Source organism: Lytechinus pictus, chromosome 2 (assembly GCF_037042905.1).
Source record: "Lytechinus pictus isolate F3 Inbred chromosome 2, Lp3.0, whole genome shotgun sequence".
Taxonomy (NCBI): Eukaryota; Metazoa; Echinodermata; class Echinoidea; order Temnopleuroida; family Toxopneustidae; genus Lytechinus; species Lytechinus pictus.
The window spans coordinates 59,419,916-59,439,310 of record NC_087246.1 but is presented as its reverse complement, the minus strand read 5'-3'; the positions used below and the strand labels follow the sequence as shown (position 1 = coordinate 59,439,310).

General features: G+C 37.0%; 1 protein-coding gene across 1 annotated transcript in view; it reads right to left on the bottom strand.

The window, feature by feature from the left end:
* Positions 1 to 10,153, bottom strand: part of LOC129276828 (apoptotic chromatin condensation inducer in the nucleus-like) — a 33,076-nt gene extending 22,923 nt beyond the window's left edge. The window contains exons 1-4 of the mRNA XM_064095275.1: positions 9,901 to 10,153; positions 6,087 to 6,146; positions 5,452 to 5,536; positions 3,328 to 4,522 (exon numbers count right to left, since the gene is read on the bottom strand). Of these exons, the coding sequence (XP_063951345.1) occupies positions 3,328 to 4,522; positions 5,452 to 5,536; positions 6,087 to 6,146; positions 9,901 to 10,044 (1,484 nt within the window). The 5' untranslated portion in view covers positions 10,045 to 10,153. The remainder of the gene's footprint in view (positions 1 to 3,327; positions 4,523 to 5,451; positions 5,537 to 6,086; positions 6,147 to 9,900) is intronic.
* Positions 10,154 to 19,395: the final 9,242 nt, after the last annotated feature.

The window sequence follows — 19,395 nt, the reverse complement described above, 5'->3', positions numbered from 1 at the left end:
AAATGCTATTAAAAAAAATTAGTTTTGTTCATGCTTGAGCAAACACGGAATGTGTTTGTCTGGGGTTAAAAAGGAGGCTTGCACCAAAATGGCATAAAATTATAAATATGATGATCGGACTTCTTGCTAATTAGCAGACTTCCTCTTAACCTTTTCATTATCTTTGCCATAATTTTCAAATCATGCGGTCAAAATTCATTTTCAGATCTATTTATTTGCTTGAATTGTTCTGTTGTTGTTTCTTTTTAATATGCTCTCTGTTAGCTTTGAATATTCCTTCTTCAAGCTAAAACAATTTTGTTTCAACCGAAGTATGGGAGAGCGTGGATTTTTTTTTCAAATCCTTTCATTGTGTGCTCCAAAGGTTATGGTACCTTTTGAACAATGCCACACAGATGGGCGGGGGCTTGGGATGCTCCCCCCCCCCTCAATTAAAGAAATCATGACCAAGAAAAAAAGTGGACAGGAAATAAAAGGAAAGATAGAAAAGTAAAATATGATATTATTTTCTGAATATTATGTCAAATCTATCACAAAATTTGATATTGTAATAAAAAAGTGGGAATATTTGCGTGCTCACTTCACTCGCTCACAACTTTTTAATACATTTTACCCGATCTGCCATATCTAGCTCCTTCAAAATTGACTCGATACACCATTGTCATTGAAAGACATGAATCCCTTCCTGTGTTTCTTGTCAAGCAATTAAACTTGGTCAAGGAATCAATGACCCCTTGAAAAATAGATTCATGTCTTTTAAAGGTACATAAAATAATTTGTTTCACAATAATAAAAGGATTTGAATAATCACAAGTTTTCCCAATTAATAATGCAAATCTTTTTGCTTGGGTTGACAAAAAATCCTCTTTTCTCAGTTACTTATGAAGGAAAATTAAAAGGTAAGAGAAGTTTAAATGAAAAAACAAAATAATTCAAGTAAATAAATAAATTTATAAATAAAATTTGACAGCATAATTCGAAAATTGTGGCACAGATAATGAAAAGGTCAAGAGAAAGTCTCCTGATTAGCAAGAAGTCTGATCATCATATTACTCATATTCTGCAATTCTGGCGCAAGCCTCTTTTTTAACTTACCAACAAAAACGTCCCGTGTTCGTTCAAACATGAACAAAGTTTTTTTTTTTATTGCATTTCAAAGATAAGACCTTAAGAGCACCTATTTACACCAAAATATAGACATCATAATTTGAAACAAAAATTTTATAGACTTCAAATCTGTCCCGTTTTTTTTTATATGCACTGTATAGGGGAGGGATAATGAATAGGTTTACAATGTTGTAATGTACCTTGTTTGGATCGGGAAAGGGGGGGGGGTAATATTGCAATATACATGTAGTTCACATTCTGTAACCCAACATAATTTCATCATTAGAGAATACCACTGTCAGTGTCATAAAGAATATAGATTAGTTTCATGTTTGCATAAAATTATCAACATATCAGTCTATGTGATTTATCTTCCATCTCTCCTTTTTCTTTTTGTATTCTTCTCTCCTTTTTCTTTTTGTATTCTTTCTACCTTTTCACTTTTTCTCCTCTCTTCTTCCTCTTCTTCTTAACCTTCATTCTCTTCTCCCCTCCTTCCCTTCTTCTCCATTTACACAAATATTTTTTGTTATTCTTCTATGATTTCATATGATCCAAATTTTTTAACTGAGCTTGTATTATACTTCTCCATTGTGCTCAAATGTATTATTTTTTATGAAATTATTTGTGATATATGATTATACTTTCGAACTTACGTTTCCTTTTTTGTATTATGTTTGTATAAAATAAATCACAAACCATGCCTCAGTAAACTCATCCTCATGGACACATATGTGGTAATGCCCAAGGATCATATGTACCAAGAGTGAACATAGTTGATGCAGAAATACAGACATGAGAGCAGGTTGAACAAAAACTTCAACATTTTTGTAACTAACAGAACAACACGAAAAAGGTCTCTGCCGAACAGAACTTCATTCAGGCGAGACAAAAAAAAATTCCATTGTGGCCTACATACAAAACATTGGTTTCCTAAATAAGATGGCATTGAAACTCCAGCAGTGTAATTACAAACAAATATGGCTGCACCTACATACTGTATTTGTACATAATTAAAATGCTTTCCATATGTGATGGGAGAAATCTAGGACGGTAACTTGAGCCGAAAATTGATCTGCGCATGCACAACCTCCTAAAACCTCTCCATACCGCCGAATTTGAGATGATCATCGAGCAAAATAGCGTCCGCTTCGATATAATAGAAGAGCGGCAATTGCATGTGAACAATACATGCGACATGCACACGTGTCAATAGCGCGAACAAAAAGGCTTTAGAACAGGACGGGAACGTAGCTCGAGTACGGCAACGGTCTGTTGACTTCCCCGTACCGAGTGCTCCCCAACGCAGATCGAAAGCACGGTATTAATGTAACAATACCATAATGTTACCAGCTAATAAATTCAAGAAGAAAATAAAGAAAATCGCGGGAGATAAACTTAGTTCCATTGTCCCACTTGGTCTATTACAGGTTTGAAATTCAATATCAAGTTAAATAAGTTAAGTTTTTAACTGGTAAATTTTCAATATCTTTGATGACAATGAATTTTCTTATGCATTTCTTTATTTCAAATTAATACCTGGCACCAGTGAAAAACACCTTGATGACTTTGGACTAGTCCCACATGATTATAGGTCCATTTAACCATATATGTACATGAGGTTGAGAATGAAAACTCTTAACAGCTTCTCCTCAGAAATCTTATTCATAAAGCTTAGTAATCCAATTTTTTTTCTTTTTCTTAAAGTTCTCTTAGGAGGAAATAAAGTAGTGACCTGAAATCACATAGGTGGTCCTAAGATATTTTTTCTGTTAGACCACAATTAATGCAAATTTCAGTAAATATGCATTAAGTAGCTCCACTGAGGGAGATCAGAGGGTCTGATGTACATGTACAAAATGTAGTTTGTAAAAGTTCATGCTTGTTGCTATATAGTTGAGCATGTACATGAGAGTGATAAGACTTTTATTATTTATCTTAATTAATCTACATGCTCAATGGACTCAAACAATTGCAAAAAGTGAGAATTTAGCACCCTTTGACAAAAGCCATGCATTATTGAACCCTTTCTTTACATGCATGCAAATTAAGGGTAAATAATTCAAGATATCTGCATAAACCCTTTATTTCAAAGCAACCTTTGTCTTTTTTGGCATAAAGTGATATTATGACCAGCAGGTCAGCCTCTTAAGTCATCTTTTCAAGGAAAAACACACAAATAACTCCCTAAATTTCTATGAATAAAGGATATAAACTTACCTTGAACTGGTAACTGGTTGGGAACTTTCTTCTGGTCCCTTGTCTGTATCCTCACCATCTGATTCTGTCTTCCTGCGTTTTGAGGTGGTGTCAGGTTGACCCTGATCATCCTCATCATCGGGAGGTGTTATCCGCTTTCTGGGAGACTTCTCAACCACTTCCTGAGCTGAGCTGGTATCTTTATCTTCATCCAGGTTCGTCTGAACATCTCCTTTTTCAGATACCTCTGGTTCACTGACTTGAACTTTCTCAGGTCTCGTCTCTTCATCTGCTGTCTTGGATCCCAAACCACGACTGAGGTTAGTAGACCTGTTGAGCTTCACTCTCTTTTGAGTGGAGACCTGCTTAATTTCTCTTAACTGTTCTTCCTTGCTCTCAGAAGCATCCCCAATTTCTACACTACTTGCCTCTTTTTCTGGTGCAACTTGTTCTTGGATGGTGACTTTGTCTTCACTTGCATCATCTGCTGCAACCTCTCCAGAAGATTTTTCTGCTGATCTGGTTTGCTCTACTCTCTCTGGCTCTGTAGAAACTGGGTCTTCTGTGACTTTGGATTGTTCCTCTCTCTCTTCAGTCTGTTCAGACGATGCGGAATCTGGGACACTCCCATCTCTTTGGGCATCATCTGTCTCTTCAACCTGAGCCCTACTCTCTTTTGCTTCCTCAATTTCTACTTTCTGTGTTGTAGCTTCATTTTCAGCATCTCCAGTTGGAGCAGGTTCTGCTACATCCATCTCCTCTTCTGGTGCAGATGGTTCAACAACCTTTGTTGCCTCATCTTGCATCGCCTCAGATTCAGATCTTTTCCCAACTTCATTAATAGTCTGTATCTGCTCTACTTCCTGAGGTGGTGCCTTCATCTCCTCTGGCTCCTCCTGCTCTTTAACTCTGGAGCTGGTCCTCCTCCTGGTGCTCCTGGTCTCTGGCTCTACCTCCGCCTCTTCCTCCTGCTTTGCACTCTGTCTCCTTGATCTCCTGGATGATCTGCTGGAGGTGGTGTGTTCCTCTTGGGCAGTTTCAGCTCCTTCATCCACTACACCTTCCCCATTCCTTGCCTCGTCTGGTTCTTTGTCAGCTTCTTCGGACTGGCTACGGCTCAAAGACTGGTTCAGCTCATCAACCTGGTTTGCTAGCCCTTCAGGTATGTCGTCACCCTTTTCAACTTCTGGTGGTGCTTCCACAACTCGATCTCTCTCTATGATACAAAAAGAAATATGAACATCATTGCTTCAAAAACATACAAAATTACATTCTATTTTGTCAACTAATGGTGAGGCAAAAAGTCAGTAAAAGTTGCTTAAAAATCCAAATGTAACATTTTTACATCCAAGATATGCTAACCTATTGTCCATATTTTATAGAAAGTATTTTGATTCGGTTGAAGGAAACCAATGAAATGATGAATATCATCATTGCATGACCCTGAAAGATAGATTTCTTCAGTTGATGTTAGATTACTAACTTGAATATATGTACATGTACATGTGGGACTTGAATGAGACAAACAGGATCAGCAAAGCCACCAAAAATTTGTCATACATAGGAATAGAAGAATTACGCACTTAATCTAGGTTAATTTGTATACATGTAGCTCTAGATACCCAGGTCCTAGCCTGTTAATTACCGGTAGGTAAGTTGCAGCTCTAAAACATCAGCGATATGTCTAATGCAGTGAGAAAACACACAGTGGAATACCTATACTCTCACTTCTTCCTTTTGCCATGGTTTTCTTTCTTTCTTTCATAAAAAAAAACAACTTTCGCCCGATATTTGTTAATAATACATGTGGAATGCCTCTGGCACTGGCAGTTTGCCTGCATTACGCGATTTAAAATGGCAGCAGTCCTGACTTTGAAAACAACTACGATGCATAACGATGCATAAAACACACCATTCATATCATTCATTCACACAAAATGACATTTGACCTTGATCATGTGACCAGAGACTTGTGCAAGACAATCAGTGATGCCTAATTACCCATATACATGAATGTTTAAGTCTCATAACGGCAAACACATAGCTGCAGCCTCTGCCTAGATACATGTACATGTATGCTACCCACCACTTGGAAGCAACAAGTTAAATTTCTTCATGATAATCATTCAAAATATTATTATTCACCATGTCTCTGCTTCAGCTGCTCCTGTTGTTGCTTAAGATACTGCTGAATGAATGAATTAGATGCAACAGACTCATCATCAACAATCTAGAACAAAAAAGTACAGAAAATTAATCAAAGCAATGACAGCATACATTACAGGATGATAGACGACTTTGCCTTCATCACAGCTCAAATCACCCTTAAAATTGAATGCTTTGGGGAAACAATTTTTTAAACAATATTTATGAACTCGAGGATCATACATATATGGCAGAATTATGATACATGTATTTGCATTTACCAAACAATTGCTTGTTGCAATGAAAATGATTTCCTACCCTCAATAACTACAAGGTCTGCAATAAAAATTCCAAGATCAACTCCTTGCAATTAATTATTAAATAGTTCATCAAATCCTTTGTTATTTATTACATGTAATTTCCATTATTTTATTTTTTTTTCATAATTTTTTAATCATCGGGGTTACAAATGACAAGGAAAGAAAGGTTAAAAAAAGTAAGGGAGAATTTCTATACCATTAGAAAATTTGAGGCACAATGAATATGACCCCCCAAAATACAGTAAGATTCTACATGACTACTGTTGCTAATTACAAATTATTTGCTACAGTACCCTTGCTTCAACATATACTTACATCCTGATTGGGGAATCCATCATGCACAGGGGCTTGCTTCAACTCCTCAAGGTAAATTTGCTGAAAAAAATGATAAATGAGCAAAGAAAATGGAAGAGGATATAATCTAAATGTAATGTAAATCACTATATGCAGGGCTGATCATGACAATGGTATCTTCAATCTTGTTACCATACAATTTGAATATCCAATACATTTCAAAATAATATCAAAAGCTAATACTACTATATGCACTCTTTTTTAAATATGGCCAAGGTAAAAATAAAAATGTGACAAAAATCAGAGTAAAAGTTGTAATGGATTGATTATGATGAACATAACTTGGAACTTAAAACTTGGCTTAAATGCCTGCAACTGAAATACTGTTTAACTTTACATGTAATGTACATACAGTATATCAAACTACCAATACTCTTTGATGGCATTACTTCCAGACAACTCATCACTTTGTCCAACTAAGTGCTGTTCAAATGTCTAAATTTGACATTTGAATTTGATATTTATCATATGTATGTTCCATTGTTTCATTTTTTTTAAACTTTCCAAATGCCTCCTGGCTAGAATCACAGAAACATGTACATCCAGGATTTTATGAAATTTATACAGTATCAAGAACTAAGAAGTAATTTTGTTGGTTGAGATAAAACATTGAAATTTGCAATTGAAAGATATATGCAACAAATATTGGTAGAAATGGCTATTAGCAAATATGCCCAGACACACACAAACACCCACACACACAAAGTTCACATATGTAAGAAATTGAGTTGTAATTTTCATATGCTTGCTATAATGTATACGTACATTGTGTGCACTGTACATGTAATTGATTGAAACTCATTGATGTATTATAGATAATGAAATCATACTCAATCAATTTTTAGTAACATTGATAATCACTGTTTATATTCAAAAGATTCCAAAAAATACTATTAAAGTATTATGCCATTACAATTGGATTTGACAATTACTTTAGAAGAAAAGGATCAATTTGTTTAAGAACATTTTTTCTCAACAAAAAAAAAGTTTCGAATACTAGAAATTTAGAAAATGAATAAAATGTCCTCATTTTACAATCATGGTTTACAGTTTGAAAAAAAAATACAAATCTACTGTTCAAACATTTCTATGAAAATATGGCATAAAAATAACGAAGTCAATTTGCACATTTGTTTGCTATGTAGAGAGAATGTGAAGCATGAGAAGAATGTAAAGCATGGGATGAATAAAGGAGTCAATGTAGAAGTGATGAGATCAAAGGAATGTAACATCAAAGGCAGGGTGCTACTGACTGCTACATAAGCACTTGCCCGATTGCCCGGGGCAAGTAAAAGTTATAGTCGGCAAGTGTTTTGAAGTAAAGACCATAACTACTTCTTTCTTCATTTCATTTCTTTTGTTTTATTTCACTAATTTCTTTTATTATATTTGTTTTCTTTTTGTTATATACTTTTTGAAAATTATTTTTGTTTGTTTCCCCCTTTTATGCATTGTTCTAATTTTGCAGCATATTTTTCTGTGATTTTCTCCTTCTATAATATGCTGCAAAAGAGAAAAAAGAAATAAACTGGATTTGGGGCATGCATAATCTAGGTTTTAGGATTCAAAGAGGAAGGAAGGAAAAACCATTGTTTTGTACATCTATCTGACTTTGCTATGCACTATTTATTTACTTTACCATTATCTCTATACAGAGATTTAAAAAAAAGTCCACACAACCTGCGAACAATACAATTCATTTATTCACTTTCAATCATTTCATTTTTACAACGATAGAAACAATTATCAATTAGCAAAGTAAAATAACAGCAAACAAGGTTTACTTACAAGATGTATAAAGTGAAAGGAACTTAGTGGTAGTGGCTGCAGAATGAATATTTCAGAAGTTTGTTTTATTCATTTATAACGTTTTTCTTTATATTTTTCGGGCCACCAAACTTTAATATCGGGCCACCAAAAAAAATTATTTGATGGTTTTGGTGGCCCGAATGGGCCACCACCAAAAAAAGTTAATGTGGAGCCTTGCAATAAATGTTGAATAATCACCCAGAATTAATTCTTCAATGTCGATTAAGAGCTTTCCAGGTCTTTCAAAGCCGAAATTATCTAACTTGTTTGGTACATGTTGAGGAATATCAGACAGACGGTATCATTATCTAGAGGGATTTTCTAATAATTAATTCAAGAAAAGAGCCTCAAAATTTTTTTTTTTAAATCACCATAATTAATTTTAAAGGATATTAAAATGACTACATGTAGATATTTTCTCTCAAACCTCCAAATCCCACCACTCATAAATGGACTATTCTCTGTCTATTTGGGGAATTACTCAATGCACAATGTACTCCTCTGGCCTCTGCAATTTAATGGTGTCACTTGTCACTGAGGTATTGGTAAAATTACATTTCTGACATTATTTCATATAGAAAAGGGCATTACAATCAAAAGAAAGGAGGCATTTCTTTGACCAAAGGGGCATGACGGCCAGAAGGAAAAGGGCAGGTAACTTTATGGCCGTGACAGTGTAACTTTTTTGGGGGGCATGATGGCCAAACAAAGAGGCATCTACGGCCATGGCCGTCAATGGCCCTTTATTAATTCGAGCCCTGCAAGTGCCAGATGATTTTGAGACTAAGCTGAATAACCAATTGGCATTAACTTTGTACACAGCAAGCACACACAGTGACACACACAAGAAATTAATGATATTCAAGATAAGGTCAATGTACATGTCCGAGATAAAATATTTTTTTTAATATACAATTGAGGCTGAATGAAACATAAGTATGATAAGTTAGTATTAGTTTCGACATATTTTTTAGTTGAGTGTGACTGGGTGAGTCACCTCAGAAATTATATGTCATGATTATTAAATTAAATTTTAGGAATTTAGACCCACTTTCATGCCATTTTATATTGACAGTATTTGACACCGACAATGTGGCTCCAGTTTGGGCAACTAAACATGTCACTGAACTCTGTCTCGAGTTTACTTCTTATGGTTACGCATGAGCCCGAGAAAGCAGAGACAGTTGGCAAAATGCTGCTGGGCCTGGGGATGCGCTAATGCAATTTCGCATCATCATGATCATCTGCTGATTTCACGCGAATTTCCCCACCAGAAATTGTTCAAAAATATCATGGCAAGTCCCTCAATCACCTTTAAAGGTCAATCTGCCCACTGCTTTCCCGAATATCGCAATCAGGAACAGCTGTATTTCACGTTCAGCTTCAATCTCGACATCATTTGTCGAATTCTCAGTCAGACAGCTCGACAGACATCACTTCCTTCGCTGCCTTGGCTTTGCCGTAATTTTATATGGACTGACATTAAGTTATCGACCAAATCATGTGAACTTGTGGCGAACAAACAGAAGACCTGACGCAGGCAATTTTGGTCGATAACTTAAAATACAAGCGAAATGATGTCTGACTCTGACTGAGAATTCAAACAATAACGTCGTCGTCGCGTCGAGAAGACGAGATCGGAGGCGTTCCCGATATTTGGAAAAGCGGTGGGCATATTATTAATTAACCACAAATGTGACTGAGAGACTTGCCACGACATTTGTGAATAAATTTCTGGTGAGGAAATTTGCTTGAAACCAGCCGGTGCGAAACTGCATTAGCGCCGCTGCGGCTGCAGCCATGTCTCGGTAAGGCCAAGGCACATATCCCCGAGTTGGACGCCCTGGCAATGGGCACGGAGTACTGAGCCCGGGAGGGACGCTGGAAATGGCCCACGCGAGAGGGTAATTTTCGATCTCCCTCGACTTTTAACGTGAGAAGCCCCTTTTCTGCGAAACTTTCTTACCGCTTTAAGACGTTCCGCGAGCTGACTCTTGCTACCAATTTGTGACACGCCATACTTCTTCAATTCTTGCTTCAGATCAACAACTCGAAGTTGCTCAATCGACCTGCCGTCGGGAAGCGTTGTAACTCTCTTCTGTTCGGCCATTTTGGAAACACAGCGGTAAAGAAGACGCGCGAGCGGAAGCTGGGCGCGCGCCCTAGCATGCACGTGAAAACTGTCGAAACGTACACTGTCCGATGGTCCGATCCGATCATGGAAATAAAAGGAAGTTATGACAAAATAAAAGTTACATGCATAGGCGGATCCAGGGGGGCCCGAGGAGATCGGGCCCCCCTATTGGCGGAGCAAAAAAAAGGGGGAAAGAAAGGAAAAAAGAAAAGAAAGGGAAGAAAGCTAGAGGAAAAACGAAGAGCAAAATAAGAGGAGGGAGACGGCGAGTGAAAAAAAATAAGGTCAGGGGATGCCGACTTGGAAAATGATTAAAACATAATATATAGGCCCTATTTCATGTCATTATTAAATTTTCGCTCGCGCTTCGCGCTCGCATAGCCTGTTCGATGAGATTATCTTGCTCACTGATAGGCTGATATGTAGCTTAAAATATCAAGTTTTGAAGTCAATATACAAAACATATTTCAGCTCGGACATGGAGCTTTTATTATTTTGTTTGATTTACAAATTGATTTTTTTTTTAGTGCTCTGCATGTCCGTTTTATAGTGTGAACATCATTTGCAGCTTTATGCGCTGTGCGCTGGCGTTATTTGATTTGTCAAGTAGGCCTACATATATTGTCTTTGTTTATTCCATAAGATTCTTTATATATAATAATTATTTAACAAACTACTTAAAATCCCCCTTTTATGACAGTTTATCAATAATTTCGTCTCGCAATTTGCGCTTATAATAATAGTTAAAAATATATCAACTCATAAATCCTATTCATGATTACAAAAGTGCTTAGAATATGGAGGTTTTAGGCTTCAAATGTCAACAAATTTCACTCACTCATTACGCTCATATATGATAATAAAATTTTCATGAATTACTAATAACTAAATTGTCCCTTTTTCAGAAAGGAATATCGACAAGTTTCATATCGCGCGTATATAGGAAGAGGAAGAGGAAAATAGTAATCAGTTTCATATGATGACGAAATGTCCTTAGGCCTAGAATGTCCTGGTGAGTGTTTTATCAACATTTTCATCCGACAAGTTGTCAGATCTGACATCTTTCTCTGATGTTGATTGGCTGAGAGGTACTGTTACTATGTTAACTGTCGGATAAAATGGGACTTGTCGGATAAAACGTCCGACAAGTCCTTTCATGAAACGCTCCCCAGGTCCTAAGTCAAAATAATAATAAAAATATCAGCTCGCGCTTCGCACCCCAGGACCAAAATCCAATTGAAACCAGTTGGATTTTCAACTGGTTTTAATTGGTTTCAATTGGTTTCAACTGGTTTCAATTGGTTTTAACTGGACTTCAACAATTTCCAGTTAAAACCAATTGAAACCAGTTGGGCAACCGTGGAAATCCTAACTGGAACCAGTTGGGTAACTGGAAATGACTTCCGACTGGAAATGATTTCTAACTGGAACCAGTTGGGTAACTGGAAATCCTAACTGGAACCAGTTGGGCAACTGGAAATCCTAACTGGAACCAGTTGGGTAACTGGAAATGACTTCCAACTGGAAATGATTTCTAATTAACTGGAACCAGTTGGGTAACTGGAAATCCTAACTGGAACCAGTTGGGCAACTGGAGATCCTAATTGGAACCAGTTGGGTAACTGGAAATGACTTCCAACTGGAAATGATTTCTAACTGGAACCAGTTGGGTAACTGGAGATGACTTCTAACTGGAAAGATGGGTAACTGGAAATGACTTCCGACTGGAAATGATTTCTAACTGGAACCAGTTGGGTAACTGGAAATCCTAACTGGAACCAGTTGGGCAACTGGAAATCCTAACTGGAACCAGTTGGGTAACTGGAAATGACTTCCAACTGGAAATGATTTCTAATTAACTGGAACCAGTTGGGTAACTGGAAATCCTAACTGGAACCAGTTGGGCAACTGGAGATCCTAATTGGAACCAGTTGGGTAACTGGAAATGACTTCCAACTGGAAATGATTTCTAACTGGAACCAGTTGGGTAACTGGAAATCCTAACTGGGACCAGTTGGGCAACTGGAAGTCCAAACTGGAACCAATTGGGTAACTGGAGATGACTTCTAACTGGAAAGATGGGTAACTGGAAATGACTTCCAACTGGAAATGATTTCTAACTGGAACCAGTTGGGTAACTGGAAATCCTAACTGGAACCAGTTGGGCAACTTAAATTCCTAACTGGACCCAGTTGGGCAACTGGAAATGACTTCCAACTGGAAATGATTTCTAACTGGAACCAGTTAGGTAACTGGAAATCCTAACTGGAACCAGTTGGGTATTAAACTGGAAATAAAACGCGATCCAGTTGGGTAACTGGAAATGATTTCCAATTGGTTTCCAATTGGAAATTTTCCAGTTACCCAACTGGATCCAATTGAAACCAGTTAATTTGCATATTATCTGCCAGTGTGCACAGATTAATGTTTTATGAGATTCATCATCATTTACAATGTATCTATTTAATTCTTTTCAATTTCAAGTACCACACTTTTTTAGGATAAGTGTTTATAATACTTAGCAGTGAAAACCATGTTCATAAATGTTATAGATTATATAATTAAAACAGATTCAAAGATAATTAGTACACCATGCACTAACTGTTACCAAATTACATCAAACAAAAATACATATATTTGAAGATCTTCCATATAAATATATAACATATGAAAGTCTGTATTTTATCAATGCCCTTTACATTGGTATATTAATAGACATATAACACTGCTTCTGTGTTGGCATGAGCAATAGTTATAGTGCAAATGCTAATTAATTTGTAACTAATTAAGTTCATTCCAACTGGAAGTTCCAATTGGATCCAGTTGGAAACCAACTGGTTTCAACTGGTTCCAGTTGAAACCAGTTGCCTCCAATTGGTTTCAACTGGAACCAATTGAAACCAGTTGCCTCCAATTGGATTCAATTGGTTTTAATAGGGAAATTGGAACAACTGGAACCAATTGAAACCAATTGCCAACTGGTTCCAGTTGCCCAATTGGTTTTAACTGGAACCAATTGGCAACTGGTTTTCAATTGGAACCAATTGGCAACTGGTTTTCAATTGGAACCAATTGGCAACTGTTTTTCAATTGGAACCAGTTGTTCCAATTTCCCTATTGAAACCAGTTGGCCAACTGGTTTCAATTGGTTTTGCTCTAATTGGTTTTAACTGGATTTTGGTCCTGGGACTCGCATCATTTCTTAAGTGCTATTCACATACACATCACAATTTCCATCAGTGCTTTAGATAGTGCTTAAATTCGCTCTTTTCATACCGGAATATCAAATATTTTCCGCTCGCGCTTCGAGCTCGCATTATTGATTTTCATGATAAAAAATGAAATGTATTCAGAATGCCCAGATTCTGTCTAACTCTAAAACACGCGCACACATACGCAGCTTGATCTTTATTCAAAACGTGCTAAGAGCGCTCTCATCATTAATGTAGGAACTTCCTTTTCATGATTTACAAAACATGAATAGAGTGTCCAATTTTTAGGTCTGAAATCTCAAATCTTTTAGCTGGCGCTTCGCGCTCGCATCAATTGTTTAGTTTTATACCTATACCGTTTATTTCAAAAAGTGCTAAGAATGTCAATTTTTTATAGGTCGGAATGTCAAAAAAAATCAGCTCGCGCTTCGCGCTAGCATTATCTAAATGTTGAAATATGTATCGTCTTAATGGCTAACTGCAAATCGTCCTTAATAGGTCCCTTTTTGCGCGTGATCAAGCCTTAACCCATATTAAAAATTTCTGCTCGCGCTCGCAGTAATTATGTAATTACATACGCATCTTGTTCAGGTTCACAAACATTGCCCAGTATATTCCAAAAATATTCAGCTCGCGCTTCGCGCTCGCACTATTCAAATAGGGCATATGAGATTATTACACTTTTTAAATGTTGTTTTATAAGAATAAAGCAAAGAAATTACTGTTAGGACATCGGCATTTTGCCCCCCCCCCCAAAAAAAAAAGGAATAAGTGTGACTATAAGCCTATCATTTTTCAAATGTTATGTAAAAATCTATCACAAACTTTGATTTTAGTATTCAAAATGTCAAAATTTTTGCTCGCAACTCTTATTAATTTTATGTGATATGCCGTATTAAGCCCCTCATTTTTTTAGGCTCATTGCGCCACTGAGACAACCCCTTCAAAGAAACAAACAAAAATCAACTTTGAGCGGCCGATCGGGGAAAAATGCATGAAAAGCAATTTGGGCCCACCCCCTATTGGAGCTGGATCCGCCCCTGATTATGCACAGCAACCTGGTCGGTATGCAAATGAGGAAACTTATGATGTCATCCAACTCACTATTTCTTTTATGAAAAATGAAATTTTCGAATTTTTTCCTCATTGACAAGTGAAACAACGATTAATTCCTCCCTGAACATGTGTAATAAGCTCTGTTTAATTATGGTTCAGTCAAGTTCAAATCTGTAAAAAATGAAATATTGCATAATTCAAACAATGAAAAATAAAAGAAATTGTGAGTGAGGGACATCATCGACTGTCTAATTTGCATGTTACTTAGTTGTGCACATCACTGTTTTGTGAAAAATTAGCGAAACTTTAAAATGTCATAACTTTTTATTTACATCCGATTTTGATGAAATTTTCAGTGTTATGCTAGTTTGATTTTTCTCTATTTTATCAAATCAACTTTTTTATAGGGTGGGCTTGACCTTTAAATTTACTAAAAATTTGGTATCATTTTACCCAGCAAACATGCATGTTCAATTACCCAGTATTGGGTAAACTTTTTTTAGCGTGTATAGGGTGCATGGGAGGGGGTGTTGGAATGAAAAGCAACGGGGTGGGGCATTGCCTCATGCCCCCCCCCCTCGTCGTGCCACACAGAGGTGGCGATATTTTTTCTTGACCGAGAGAAAAAGATTCCACCTTGAGAGAACAAAACAATGTAATTATGCACTAACTCAGCAAACTGCATCGTGTCCTGTATGTGACTGTAATCGGAATTATAAAATTTCTAAGAAATGAATCCGAAATCAATATAATTATCCGCTCAGACTTTTTTTTTTAATGTTGATTTGTCAATACTCGACCATCTTCCTATATGAATAAGTGAGCCAGCTCGTGCTTTTCTGAAAACAAGTTTCTTTTAAAAATACCGTTCTTGTTCTTTACAATGTCATGAGTAAAGTACACTATATACCATGGGCGTCAACATGCGGGGGGGGGGGGGGGGGCTGGACTGTAGCTTCCACCCCGTACATGCAAAGTGGGGACACTATTAAATTTGCCCCCTAATTTTATCGGAAGTATATTTCTTGTAATGGAAACAGAAATATATGTGTGTGTGTGTATATATATATATATATATCCCAAATTTAAGGGGAAAATATGTCATGAACACATTATACTATATGGCCTGAAAAAGTATGTTCTCCCAAATAATTAGATACCATATTTATGTCGTATGTGATAACGCTTGGATGATCAGGGTCCCGTAACACAAAGGTTAGCGATTAATCATACACTTGATTTTTTACGATTTATTGTACATTGTAGTCAATGCAATCAATCGTAGAAAAATGTTCTACGGGCCCCAGGAGGTATTCTTTGCTGTGATGCAAATTTTGATTTGCGCCAAAGTAATTAAGGCATGGCTGCAAAGAATAAATTCACATGTCAATGATGTCATAATCCTATACAAGCACAAGAGTTGCATTAAAATCCATTTAAAAAAATTTAAGTAATTTACGTTATAATTGTACTTTTTTAGTATCGATTCTCAAGTTAATTCATTGAAAATGGATTTGCAAAGTATGTTTACTAACTCATGTAGAATTTTGACATCATTTGCATCTCGGGGCTCATTTATTGCATTCATGCCTTACTTTGGCGCAAATCATAATTTACATCACCGCAAAGAATACCCCCTAGCTGATCATCAAAATAATATTTCACTGGCGTAAATCCGTGTTGAGGGGTGGGGGGGATGACTGGAATATTTTGGCATTTTTTTTGCAATCATGTTTTTAGATATGCAAGGAATTGTAATTGATATGTCCACAGTGGCGTACCGTGGGTCACGGCATTGTGGGGGCACCAGCAAAATTTTTGAATCACTGAGTGAGCGCGCGAAGCGCGCTCAGTTGCTAGTTATTCTGACCTAATAGAGACATTTTAAGGACAATGTCATTGAACGGATATGTATCTCACTGATCAAATAATGCGAGCGCGAAGCGCGAGCCGATTTTTTTTAAATATTCACACCTAAAAGGGGACATTATAATCAAATTTGCGTAATCATGATAGTTACCTGTCTCGCTAAACAATGCGAGCGCGAAGCGCGAGCTGAAATTTTCGTATACTTTGACCCCAAACAGCGAGATTTTAAGGAATATATTTTAGGAATCCATTAAGAGTATGCATATCTCACCATAGACATCTAATGCGAGTGCCAAGCGCTTGCTGATTTTATTAAAATTACATCTGAACACATGAAACACTTTTTGTAGTCATTGCAATCATGATTATCATACGCATCTCACTAATCAAATATTGCGAGCGTGAAGCGCGAGCAGAAAATTTAGATAAGTTAGATAATTCAGACCTGAAGTGGGGCATTTTAAGGTTTCTTTGTAGGAATTAACTTGGACCATACGTATTTCATTAACCAAATGATGCGAGTACGAAGCGCGAGCTGAAATTTTTTGATATTCAGATCAGAAAAAGGGACATTTTAAGGACTGATTTTAGGAATTCATGAAGAGCAGACATATCTCACCAATCCACTAATGCGAACGTAATCACGGACAGGAAATGTTTTTATATATACGAAGACCTTAACATGGGACAATCACGTTTTGAGTCATGTAAAAGAAGCATAGGCCTATGTCACTACATAAAACAATGATAACTCAAGTGCTAGGAAATATATTTGGTTTATATTGACTTGAAAGCGGGATGTTTTAGTACAACAGGATTATATATCTCGTTGAACAGACAATGCGAGCACCAGGAACAATGAAGACGTAGGCCTTGGGCAAATTATGTTTCATAAAGTTATGATAAAAATTTTTCTTATGTAATGTATTAACATAATTATAATATAATATAACATTATAATGAATAATACTTTCTTCTTTCCCACTACGTTTCTTTTCCTTTCTCCCTCTTTTCTCTTTCCCCCCATTTCCCCGGTTTTTTTGTCAGCCGATGGGGGGAGCATGTGCCTCCCATGCCCCCCCCCCCCCGTAGTTACGCCACTGTATGTCCATATGGCAAATACCCCTCCAATATTATTATCTTTTTACCCCATGATGGTTTAATGGTTTTATTAGAGATTACATTTAAAAAAATTTGACATTCCATCTTAATCCCTTCCCAAAGACCCCAACATTGATGAATTGGAAGAAACGGGGGTTTCTCTTCAATGTCATAATAAGGACATCAGTATTTCGTTTGGAAATGGTGAACTGGCTCTTTATTTGCATTTTATGATTCAATAATATTGTTTTATTTGTTAAGCGGTATTTTAGGAAGAATTTTCACCAATAAAACAATTATCTCTTGTGATTTTTTTTTTATTTCTTTCGTAAAAAGTGGGGGGGGGGGGATGATTGTACAGGCCATCCCCCCCCCTCCTCGAAAAGTGGGGGGGATATATCCCCCCATCCCCCCGGGATTTACGCCAGTGCAAAATATCCCATAAATTTGGTATCAAACTATTTGGGAGAAGATACCTTTTCTAGCCATATATAATGACTTTACGTTCATGAAATGTGGGGGATTTGTGATGTGTCAATTTTTTTTCTCACACGGTATTTATATCATATTACATGAAAACGGGGCACTTTAAACAGCATTTAAATTAATGAATGTGATAACAGAAGCGGATCTAGAGGGGGGGGGGTTGGGGGGGTTGCAACCCCCCCCCCCCCAAAAAAAAATCCGGGGACCATTTTTTTAAATCTTATCTTTTTTTTTAAACTTGTAATTTTAGAAAACGCCATTTTCACACACAGATTTTCAAAAATTTTCCCTACTGTGCCCCTCCCACACCCTCCCCCCTCGCTCGCTCCGCTCGCTTGGACTCGGTCGCTACGCTCCCTCGCATACCACCCCAACCCCCCCCCTTTATAAAAAGCTGGATCCGCCCCTGGATAAGTATATCCCTAAAAAAAATGCGTGCGATTGTTGTCGGTACAGTCTCTACCGCCGCACTGGTGCCGTCGACGAAAAAATAAATGAAAAGAAGAAAGAAGGCGAATTAAAATCTTTCATTTTCTCCTCTCCTCAGTATTCCACCCTTTCTCCTTGTGTTTGTCTTTCTTTTCATTCCTTCTCCAATCATCATCCGATTTTCCCGAAGGAATTTGGAATTGCAGAAAACGTTTTGTGCTTGACCCATGGTTAATTACTATAACGACAAAGGTGGCAAAGTAACCATTCTGATTATAAATAATATAAACATACACCGTACATTTACCGTTCTTCAACAATGGCGTTGGCTGGTTTGAACATCCTGGGGAGGTGGAACAAATGTGGTATGGGGGGGGGGTGCACATCTTGGCCTGGGGAGGTGGAACTGCAATTATGGAGAATCTGTTGAAAGCAGAAGGGGCACAAATTTCGTTTTGATTGCCAGTGTCGGAACCCCTCTGCCTCAGCGGGAGGGTGCACCCCACCCCAGCATGCCTAGCCTACGCCCTTGTTCAAATGTCAGTTTTCAGGGCCGTATAGCAAGGAATTCTTGTGTGGGGAGGGGTTCTGATTTAGAAAAGTTAAGTTAAAGATGTAGCTGGTGTAGCTGAAGTGGTTATATTGGGTAAACAAGAGTTATTATTATCGTTGATAGAGCTAAATATAGAAATATAACTGTAGTACCCTTCGGAAATAAGCTCTACGGTAGCATATATTTTATGTGAAGTTAGATACTAATCAGTGAAATAAGATTATACATGACTATTTGTAGGCTTATACTTATTCAAATTCGCTCTTTACTGTCTTCTTGATATTTCTATATCTACTCAACAATCTAACATTGCATATTATCTCTGAAATATATGCAAGAAACTTGCAATTAGTTGTAAGTCATTTGTCACCTCTTCATGTCTTTCAGTTGCGATTTGAATTTGACTGCTATACTTGCAATTTATTGCAACAAATTGATTGAATCTGAATTGATTGAATCTGAATGGATCTATCAATTGCCAATGTACAACAGATAATGCAATCTATCAAAGGTAAGCTTCTTGTAATATCCTCAGCATTTATAACTCAAGTCATTACATCAGGCTACTACTTTCTGTTTTTGTTACCATCATTACATCCTTCCTGTATTAATTTAAAAACC